General features: G+C 33.7%; 1 protein-coding gene across 1 annotated transcript in view; it reads right to left on the bottom strand.

Annotated features, from left to right (window-relative positions):
* Positions 1-10806: 10806 nt before the first annotated feature.
* LOC107872209 (putative receptor-like protein kinase At3g47110) overlaps positions 10807-12136 on the bottom strand; it is a 3859-nt gene continuing 2529 nt past the window's right edge. The window contains exons 3-4 of the mRNA XM_016718979.2: positions 11441-11556; positions 10807-10881 (exon numbers count right to left, since the gene is read on the bottom strand). Coding sequence (XP_016574465.2) covers positions 10807-10881; positions 11441-11556 — 191 coding nt within the window. The remainder of the gene's footprint in view (positions 10882-11440; positions 11557-12136) is intronic.

Raw genomic sequence — 12136 nt, 5'->3', positions numbered from 1 at the left:
GTAGCATATATATATATATATATATATATATATATATATATATATATATATATATATATAGTGTGTGTGTGTAAATGTTGTATGTATATGATTTCAAGTGGTATTTTAAGTAGTATATATTCTACATATATGTCTGTAGATTTTATATAGACTAAAATAATATATATTTAATGTGTATATGTTTCTAAAGTAGTATAATATGTAATGTATATATGTTATATGTGTATATATTTTCTATAGAATCTAAAATAGTATATATTTAACGTATACATGTCTATATATTTTCTAAAGGTCATATATATATAGTGTATATATGTTGTATGTATATTGTTTCAAGTGGTATTTTAAGTAGTATATATTCTAAATATATGTCTATATATTTTCTATAGACTAAAATAGTATATATTTAATGTGTATATGTTTCTAAAGTAGTATAATATGTAGTGTATACATGTTATATGTGTATATATTTTCTATAAACTCTAAAGTAGTATATATTTAACGTATACATGTGTATATTTTTTCTAAGGTAGTGTATACATATAGCGTATATATGTTGTATGTATATTATTTAAAGTAGTATTTTAAGTAGTACATATATTATATTGTACATATATATGAGTATATATTTTCTATAGATTCTAAACTAGTATATAGTTAAAGTATACATGTGTATATATTTTCTAAAGTAGTATATATTTAGTGTATAAATGTTCTATTTATATTGTTTAACATATTTAAAATGTATATAGGTGTGTATATGTAGTGTATATTGGAAAAAAACATATAATCTCGATTTTTATTTTTTTTTACGTTTTGACCGATTTGACAGGTCAAAACCGAACCAAGGCTAAGTGGGCCAGTCCCATTTATTTCACACATTTGGGCCCGAATGGAAATGGCCCATTAAGATAGACCCGGTACAGGATCGGCCCAGAACCCGATAACTGAGCGTGGGCTGATTTTGAGTTGAACCGGACCAGTCCGTTTAACAGTTTTGTACCGAAAAATGAGAGTGAAGAGAGTGTGATAATAGTACTCATGAGTGAGCTAGGGAGGTGATAAAAATGCAACACTGTATACTAGGTAGACTAGTAGCTGAGATAATAAGACAAAAAGAGGACCAATCCGAAAAATAAAAGTGTATCAAAAATTAATTTATTTACGGACATACGAAATCAATTTCATGCTCATTTTCTCAGTCAACAATTTTTTTGCTTGTTTGTCCTTAATTTTTATTGGCATTCTAATGATCGAGAGACTTAAGAGAAGTGACGACGTTTTAATTGGTTATTTTTATATTAAATGGTTCCGATGGACAATACGACTTAAACTTGGAGCTAATTAAGTTCTTCGTCTTAGCTATCTCTACTTCGCATGAAATCATCCATACCTAGCCTCTCACACCTTCATACTGGGGTATTCTCGGCACCTCCTAATCACATGTCCGAATCATCTCAACATCACTTCTCGCATCTTGTTTTCCACCGAATTCACTCTCATATCTTCTCGAATAGTCACATTTCTAACCGTATCAATTCCTAGTAAGTCCACACATCAGTCGCAATATCCTTCCTTATCTCTGTCATCTTCAACTTTTGGATGTAGGAGCTCTTAACTGGCCAATGCTCCACTCCATACAGCATAGTCGGTCAGATTACCACTCCATACAACTTACTTTTAAGCTTAGGAGGCACCTTCTTATCACATAAGACTCTCAAAGCAAGCTTTAATTTCAACCACCCTCCACAAATACGGTGCATGACATCCTCGTTAATAATCTCTCTATTCCCCTGAATCACACACCCAAGATACTTGAAACTATCTCTCTTTCTAATGGCCTGAGAATTCAGTTTCACCACCACGTTCGCCTTATGCATCAAATCACTGTACTTACATTCCAAGTACTTTGTCTTGATCCTGATCAATCTATACTCTTTAGACTTAAAGATCTATTTTCAAACCTCTAACTTATCATTAACTCCTCCCTCACATGCCTAAATTTGGTTGTCAACAAAAATTCGAGTACAACAAATAAAGAAAATCTCTGAGAAACGTGTTTGGCCAACTTTTAAGAAAAGACAGCTTTTTGTTCAACATTAACTATACAACCAGACAAAAAAAACATTCACCAATTTAATTTTACAGAAAAGATCGAACAATTCACTTTTTGTGATATCTTATGTATAGTAGTGTGTTAGCTAAAAGACGTAAGATGGTCAAACAACAAAAATAAGCGAAATCTGTGAAATGACAGTTAACATAAAGATGGACAGTAAGACTTGGACTTGGAGCTAATTAAGTTATCAAGTCATTTTACAAATAATCTATGGAGAATATTATTTTTATATAGCATGATTAGTTTGTTATGAGTAAATCAATAATTAGTGGACATGTGTCCAAACTGTTAGAATTATTTTTCTATATTTTGAACCCTATACAGCATAAAAATGATCATCAATTCAAAGGAAAACGTAGAAAATCTTTCTAATTTTTTATCTTGTTTTAATTCCATTATGATATCAGAGTGGTTTCTATAAAAAATTTCTCTAATTTGTTTTCTACTTCAACCCTCTTGAAATTTCTCGTTTCTTTAAATATTATTAGTGAGTAGGTGTGCATACTTTGGCAAATATGAAAATTGCAAATTTTGATATCTTGCTTTTGGTAGTATTAATTTTGATATATATTCAACATAATAAAAATGAAATAAAAAAATAGAAAAAAGTAATAATTGAAGCAAGTATGTCATTTTGACTATAGTAAGTTTGTTTTGCTCTTTACATAATTTAGGTTTAGGTATTATGTGACACATTTTCTTTTCTCTATAAAATATCTAATTTTACACAAAGAAGATATCAGAAAATCTTTTTGAGAAATATGTTTGACCGTCAAAGACAAAATATAAATATATAACATTAAATAAAAAAGTGTAATAATTAGAATATCTGCATTATTACCTTCAGATTTTCTATTTCCTTTGCTTTGTTAAATATCTATACTACTAGTAATATTAGAGTTTGTACGGGCAACTTTCCTTTACTTCTTCATTTTGACGGAGTCGTTCGTAGACATGTGTCTAAGCTGTTAGGATTATTTTCCTATATATTGAATACTATAGAACATAAGAATAATTATCGATTCAAAGAGAAACGCAGAAAATCTTTCTAATTTCACATTTTATTTCCATTATGGTATCAGAGAAGCTAATATAAAAAATTCCTCTAATTTACTTTTTGCTTCAACCCTCTTGAAATTCTTCGTTTCTTTTAAGTATTATTAGTGAGTAGGCATACATACTTTGGTAAATATGAAAATTGAAAATTTTAATGTCTTGCTTTTGGTAGTATTAATTTTGATATATATTCAATATAATAAAAATCAATCAAAAAAAGAGGAAAAATAATAATTGAAGCATGCATGCCATTTTGACTGTATTATATAAGGCATAACGTTAAATTCAATTTCAAATACTAAGTGACAACTTATAAAAGGAGAGTGTGCCAGAAAATTTTATTTTGAGTGAAAGAGGGGAAAATTAATTACAAGGAATAAATGACTTGCATTGTCCGAACAAATGGGACACATTAATGATCGACTTGTCCCAACAAATTGGATAAATAAGCTTTTAAATATCCTTCGTTTGTTTTTTTTCTCAAAAATAGCCCTCCATTTATTTATTTGGCACAAAAATATCACTCACTTTAACAGATTAAGTCAAAAAAATATAATCACATATTCAGTCCACGTCAGCATTTCATTTACAAAAAAATGATCAAAACTACGTAGCCCCGAACTATCCAATATGGAGCAAAATTACCCTATTATTTGTTTAATCTTTTAAATAAAAAATACTCCTTGTTTGTTTTTTTGACTCCCAAATACCCTCATATTAATGGAGCCCCACCTAACACACAAATGTGTTTGGTGGTACTCCATTATGGTGAGAGATATTTTTCAGCCAAAAAAATAAACGGAAGGGTATTTTGAGTCCAAAAAATAAATCAAATGGAGGGTATTTGTTCTGTTTCAAATAGGATAGTTTTGACCCTTTTCCCTTTTTTGTATTTATTTGATGCTGACTTAATAAATGTGTCACCACAAAAATACAAAAAGAATAAGTTTAGACAGGTAATTAATAAAAGCTCTATAAAACTTATGTGTGTAATACCAACTTTGGATATAATTTGGGATACCTGTGTTTGTTTTCCTCTTAAAAGTTACCTAAAAATAACAATTCTTTTCACTAATAATCTCCTTTGTTTTTACACTTATCCCCGATAGTTATAGAAGTTGTTCAATGACTGTGCAATTATTAAACAATTAAATAGGAAATCTAACATGCAAAAGAACTCCATTTTTGTTGGTCATGGTGTTAGGGATATATATAAATCGTATCAACTCAAATTTATATATATGACATTTTTCAGAATAAAACAAGTTAATTCAGTTGTACTTCTTTTCTTACTTATAACATGGGTGGAAGCATTCTTTGAACCCTTTGCTACTTATCTAGCAATTTTTATAAACAACAACAAATTGAATACCGTTAAAATTAACAGTAATTGACATTAATCCGCCACGACATCAAGTTTGGAACCCCTGATTAGTAATGAGAGTAGTGTAGTATAGTCCGATCGATTTTTAGCTCAAATCACGCTCGGCTCCCCGGCACACCCCAAAAATCGTGGGTTATAGCAGACCAATTTGGTCCTAAAATGGTCTGTTCGCGCTGTTTCGCCCGTTTGACCACCCAAATCGCCCCGCTGACCACAATGGACCGCACTAGGTTGCTCCCCAGCCTGTCTGAGGCAGCCCAATCGATTTTTAACTCAAATCACGACCGTCCCCCGAGCCCACCCCAAAAATCGTGGGCTATAACACACCAATTTGACCTGAAAATGGCCCGTTCACGCCGTTTCTCCCGTTTGACCACCTAAACCGCCTCGCTGACCATCATGGACCACAGTAGGCCACTCCCCAGCCTGCCTGAGGCAGCCCGATTGATTTTCAGCCCAAATCACGCTCGAGCCCGGGCCCACCCCAAAAATTGTAGGTTATAGCTCACCGATTTGGCCTAAAAATGGCCCGTTCGTGCCGTTTCACTTGTTTGACCACTTAAATCGCCTCGCTGAGTACAATGGACCACACTAAGTCGCTCCCCAGCCTGACTGGGGTAGCCAAGTCAATTTTCAACCCAAATCACGCCTGCCCCCAGGCCCACCCAAAAAATTATGGGTTATAGCTCATCGATTTGGCTCAAAAATGGCCCGTTCGCATCATTTTGCCTATTTGACCACCTAAACCGCTTTGCTGACCATAATGAACAATTGAAGATTGATGATATAAGAATTAAAAAAAAGGTAAGATTTGGAGATAAATAAATAGAGAAAAAATTGGATGAAGTATGAAACTATAAATATCAGAATGTTAGGAAAAAACGTTTAAGACCCTTTAATTCTTTTTAATAATTACTCCTATAACTTATTCTTTCTTTATTTTTTTTTTAATAAAAAAGTATCTATTACTATTTTTAATTATAACTTTTGTTTTCTTTTTAAAAAAACAGGCCCCTTATCAATTATGACTCCTTTTTTCTTTATTTAAAAAAAGAGTTTTTATTTTTGCAATTTGTCCGTTGGGTTTTCTTTTTTAAAAAAGAAGGCCCCCTACACTTTTTAAATTTTTAAATAATTAAATATAATTTTTTTATTAAAAATATATAAAATGGGGCCCCCTAAAATTGGGGGCCCAAAGCAGGTGCTTGAGTGGCTTTACAAATAGTCGGTCCTGTGTTGGTCTATGAAAGGTTGCATACCTATGAGAAATTAAAGATCCACCTTAAACACAATAATATTCACTCCTTTAATTTAAAATAAAATAATTCATTTTTAGTAGCAATATAGTGGATCAAAACTGCTTAAAAGTATATATCGAGGCCATTTTGATCCTACTTTTAAACATAAGAGACCGTTTTTTATTTCATCTCAGATTTTGGGTAGTGTTTTAACCAAATTATATCCAAATGACTTTTGTGAAAGATGAGACAAAGCTAAAAGACTTTTGTGTAACAAAACAAAAAAATAACTGTTGAGTAAAAAATACAAGTTGGAGGACCACCATGAAATTTACTGGAAGAGTACGTACGGAATAGTACCATGCATTTTTATTTTTAGTCCCAAGCTTTCTTCTTTTCAAGCTTTCTTCTTACCAGCTTTCTTCTTCCCAAACTTTTCATCCACCATGAGACTAGACGCTGTTTTTCTGTTATTTGCTTTGGCATCATACGCATTGAGCATATACCATTACTATCTACTGTTGGGGAACAAAGAAAAATAATACTCCCTCCGTCTCAAATTATGTGTCGCCATTTTCTTTTTTATCCGTCCCAAAAAGAATGTCGTCTTTCCTTATTTGGTAAGTTTTTAAAGACACAATTATAATTTTACCCTTAGTGGTCCCACTTGATTTTAAATACTATTACTCTTTTTTTATTTGTCTTCTCAATTAAAAATGGTCCCACTTAATTTTAAATATTATTACTCTTTTTTTTTAAGAAGGGTAATTTTGTAACTTTAACAAAGTCAATACTTATATCTTAAATATCGTGTCCGATCAAATGACGATACATAATTTAGAACGGAGGGAGTACTAACAATATTATACAACTGTTAAATATGTACAGTTCATTATATACATTAAACATCCCAATACTCTTACGTACTTCAATTGCGAGTCACTTTTACCTTCATTTTTCCGAAGTGCAAAGTTCGCATCTAATGGAGTTTTGGCAATACCAAATTCCATATACTTGAACTTGTCAAGTACTTTTTCAATAATGAGATTGTGACAGTGCCAACCCTTGTGGAGTTCGATGGATTCTTATACCTAAGATCACATCTGCAACTCCAAGGTCTTTCATATTAAACTTGCTCTCGAGCATTCGTTTGGTTACATTCAGTCACAAATATCTCTGCTGATGATCAAATGTCATCCACATATAAGCAAACAATGATTTGGTGATTTGGTGTGTCTTTAATATATACACATTTATCACATTCACTTATCTTGAATCCATTTGCTAACATGGTTTGGTCAAACTTCGCATTCCATTGCTTAGGTGCTTGTTTTAGTCCATAAAGTGATTTAACAAGTTTACACACCTTATTTTCTCTTCCTGGAACCACAAAACCTTCAAGTTGTTCCAAGTATATTTCTTCCTCCAAATCTCCATTTAGGAATGCGGTCTTCACATCCATTTGATGAATTTGAAGATCATATACCGCCGCCAAGGCAATTAACATTCGAATCGAGGTTATCCTTGTTACTGGCGAGTATGTATCAAAGTAATCAACGCATTCCTTTTGTTTGAAGCCTTTTACTACAAGTCTTGTCTTGTATTTGTCAATAGTACCATCCGCCTTCATTTTTCTTTTGAAGATCCATTTAGAACCTAAAGGTTTATTTCCGGGAGGAAGGTCAACCAATTCCCATGTATGGTTGTGTAAGATTGAATCTATCTCACTATTGACTGCCTCTTTTCAAAAGGATGAGTCTGACAATGACATCGTTTCTTTAAACGTTTGAGGCTCATTTTCTAAAAGAAATGTTATAAAATCCGATCCAAACAAAGTTGACGTTCTTTGACGTGTACTACGTATTGGATTTTCTTCGTTATGTACATTCTCACTTGGTTCATCTTGAGGTCGTTTAGATCTTCTACTAGACTGTTCATGTCTAATTTTATACGGGTAAATGTTTTCAAAGAATTCAGCATTATTCGATTCAATTACCGTACATTTATTTACATCTGGATGTTCGGATTTATGAACCAAAAATCGACATGCTTTACTGCTTTTAGCATATCCTATGAACATGCAGCCTACCGTTTTAGGTCCTATTTTAACCCTTTTAGGTATAGGAACTTGAGCCTTTGCTAGACACCCCCCCACTTTGAAATATTTCAAGTTGGGTTTCCTTACTTTCCATTTTGTGTAAGAAATTAATTGTGTCTTACTACGGGGAACTCTGTTGATTATACGATTGGCCGTAAAGATAGCCTCGCCTCACAAGTTTTGCGGGAAATCAGAACTTATAAGTAAGGCATTCATCATTTCCTTCAAAGTTCAGTTTTTTCTTTCCGCAATTCCATTAGATTGAGGTGAATACTGGGTCGTAGTTTGATGGATTATTCCATTCTCTACACATATTTGCACAAAGGGAGATTCATATTCTCCGCCCCTATCACTTCTTATCATTTTGATCTTTTTGTCTAACTGATTTTTCAACTTCAGTTTTATATTGCCTAAATGCATCTATTGCCTCATCCTTACTATTTAGCAAGTAGACATAACAATATCTAGTGCAATCGTCAATAAAAGTTATGAAATACTTTTCCCCACCACGAGATGGTGTTGACTTCATATCACAAATGTCGGTGTGTATTAAGTCTAAGGATTGGAATTTCTTTCAACGGACTTATAAGGATGTTTTCCATACTTCGATTCCACACACGTTTGACACTTTGATTTATTGCACTCAAAGTTTGGCAAAAATTCTAAGTTAATCAGTTTTCGTAGAGTTTTGTAATTAACATGGCCTAAACGTTCATGCCATAAATCATAAGACTCAAGCAAATAAAATGAATTCGAACTTTTATTCATTTCAATAGTCATTACATTCATCTTATAAAGGCTCTCCGTGAGATAGCCTTTTCCTACATAGATTTCTCCTTTGCTAACTACAATTTTTCCAGAAACGGTTACACATTTGAATCTGTTCTTATATAGGAGTGAAACAGAAATTAAGTTCCTGCGTAACTCCGGAACATATAGCATATTGTTCAATGTCAAGACCTTGCCGGAAGTCATCTTTAGGCAAATTTTTCCTGTTCCCTCCACCTTAGCAGTAGCGGAGTTGGCCATGTAAAGCATTTTTTCTGCTTGAGCCGGAGAAAATGACGAGAACAACTCTTTGTTTGCGCAAACATGACGTGTGGTACCAGAATCCATCCACCATTCACGTGGATTCCCCACCAAGTTGCATTCCATGAACATAGCACACAAATCATCATATTCTTTGTTGGACTCAATCATGTTCGCTTGGTCCTTTTTCTTGCCTTTCTTCGGGGCTTGACAATCTGTGGACTTGTGGCCAATTTTGACACAATTGAAGCATTTTTCCTTGAACTTTTTCTTGGGTTGATTGCTTCCATGTTCAACTTTCTTTCTTTTCTTCGAGTTGTTTTGGCCATCTTCTACAATATGTGCTCCACTCATTGTAAAATTTCCCTTTGACCTTCTTTCGGCAGCTTTATTGTCCTCTTCAATACGAAGAAGGATGATAAGATCTTCAACGGTCATCTCCTTGCGCTTATGCTTTAAGTAGTTTTTGAAGTCTTTCCACAAAGGTGGTAGCTTGTCAACTATTGCTGCTACTTAGAAAGCATCATTCACAATTAAACCTGCTGCTAGGAGATCATGTATGATGACTTGCAACTCCTGTATTTGAGAGACAACAGATTTGCTATCAATCATTTTGAAGTCCAGGAACCGTGCAACAAGGAGTTTCTTAATTCCCGCATCCTCCGTTTTATATTTTCGTTCAAGTTCCCCCCACAATTCCTTTGATGTCTTGGTTCCACTATAGACATTATAGAGGTCATCTTGGAAACCACTTAGAATATAGTTCCTGCAAAGGAAATCCGAATGTTTCCAAGCTTCTACAATAACGAAGCGGTCTTTGTCCGAGGTTCCCTCGGGTACCTCGGGAGCGTCTTCGCTAGTGAACCGTTGTAGACATAAAGTGGTGAGGTAAAAGAACATCTTTTGTTGCCACCGCTTGAAGTCGATGCCAGAAAATTTTTTGGGCTTCTCCGCCGGTGCCATCATTGGCGGAGCATTTGTGCGACTTGATGTGGCAATATTATTTGCCCCCATAGACGTCACACCCATTATTTGACTTTAGTTGTCATTTTTTTCTATCACCACAAGACAGAAAAAATAGTATTTTTCAGAATACTATTAATAAAGTTAACTAACTTTAAACTCTTCTTCTTCTTGTTTCTAGTTAACGATGAAGTTTTTATTACTTCGAATCGTCAACCGAGTGACCTTAACTTGTGATGAAGATTTTATGTCTTAATAACTAGTTAAATTCAAGCGGAGTAGAAAGCCTAAGCTGTAATCTCCAAAACCAAGCAATACAGATTCTGTAAGACTTAGTTCCTTAAGATTGTTATTTTCCACAATACGGGTACGTAGAATCTGTATAATAGAATAATAACTTCAACTCGAGTTCAAGTATGAACAAGACCGCAATGAAGATGAACAAATACCCTCAACACAAGATCAAAATGATCTTTACAAGAGGTGTATTTTATATTTCAGAAATATAGATGAAACAGAAATTGTTAAGGCCAAATCGTTCGAATTCACGGACTTTTCTTAAGGAAATAATTCCCCTCACTGTACTCGAGGTTGCGGAATTTTCCCTCCCAGGATAAAATGGCCAACAATTCAAGTATAGCGGTACCTCAAATACTTGAATTCTTTGAACGCACTCTCGGTTTGATTGATCACAAAGAGTATTTAGAAGACAAGAAGATTTATGTGTAATTTGAAATTTTTTCATGCTTTAACCTGTGGAAGAAAACAGGTTATTTATAGCCACAACATGCCCCTCCGAAAAGGTGGCATTGGTACAATTTTAGAGGTGTGTCTTTTCCTAAAAATGCATGTTTGTTTATTTAAAATAGTGCAGTAATTTTCTGAAACAGTACACCTTTTCAAGAACAAGTATACCAGTTCAAAACAGTGCATCACTTCGTTGAAGAGTTGCATCTGTTTGAACCAATGTATATACTATTTCAAAAATTTGCATCTGCTCAATCGAAACAATGCATTAATTCAGAAACACTACAGTATTTCGTTGCACCAGTTCGAACACAACACTGTTTCATGTCGAAATAGTGCAACTGTTCACTGCATGCATAAATAAATAAATAGAACGTTATTGCTTCGGATTGAATTTATTTGTTTCTGTCAAATAAAATTTGTCCAAAAAGAAAGATCTCATTGATCATTTGCCAAATCCAAATCCAAATCCAAATCCGAAGCCAAGCGAGCGATGACGACGACGGCACGAGGCATCTCTATTTCCTTGCCTCACTTGCCATGTGGAATAAGTGTTTCACAATATAAACACTCCAAACTTCCATTCTCCCACCAATGTGGGAGAGTTAGTGAACTTTCCAATTTGGGAGTACACCTTCTAATTTGGTGTCTCTTTCTTCTCTATTTGATTTCTCCATTTTCCATTTAACACACTTTCATTACTATGAACCCAACACTATGTCTGTCTAAATTTTGTTAGCCTCTTTTCTCTATATAAATCTTTGCACGACATATTGGAGAAGGTGAAGAAAAAGAAAGATGACAACAGCTAAAAATTCCGCGGATGTCAAGATGGGAGATGTCAAGAAGTCATTCCGGTTCAACGCCATGCAGACAGAAGAGAACAACATCAAATCGAAGGTAAATTTATCTTCATATAATGCTGCACTTGAAAATAACAAAAATACTAATTAGAAGACTAAGAAGAAAAATAATAGTAGATATCCCAATAATAAATATGGTGAGAATAACCAAGCAAAAAATCAACATGTACATGAAAAAGAACCGTGCTTTGTCTGTGGTAAAAGTGGGCATATTGCTTGATCTTGCAAATATCGAAAACATGAGCCTACACCTCAGGCAAACATTACCGAAGAATCTTTTGTGGCATTGATAACAGATATAAACATGGTGGTTAATGTTGAGGGATGGTGGACTGACGCTGGTGTAAACCGTCATGTCTGTTATGACAAAGATTGGTTTAAAAATTATAAAAATTTTGAGGAGTCCAAAACCATCATGCTTGAAGATTCACACACAAGCCAAGTACTTAGAGTGGGGATGTCGAGTTGAGATTTACTTCTGGAAGGGTATTAATCTTAAAATATATGCTATATATACTCCTTCCATGAGAAATTCAATGACAAGTTTTCTTCTTAATAAAGTAGGCTTCAAATAGATTATTGAATTTGGTGAGTATATAATTGTGAAAAATAATATTTTTGTGGGGAAAGGTATGCATG

The sequence above is a fragment of the Capsicum annuum genome, chromosome 5 (genome assembly GCF_002878395.1).
Source record: "Capsicum annuum cultivar UCD-10X-F1 chromosome 5, UCD10Xv1.1, whole genome shotgun sequence".
Taxonomy (NCBI): domain Eukaryota; kingdom Viridiplantae; phylum Streptophyta; class Magnoliopsida; order Solanales; family Solanaceae; genus Capsicum; species Capsicum annuum.
This window is presented reverse-complemented; position numbering and strand designations above follow the sequence as displayed.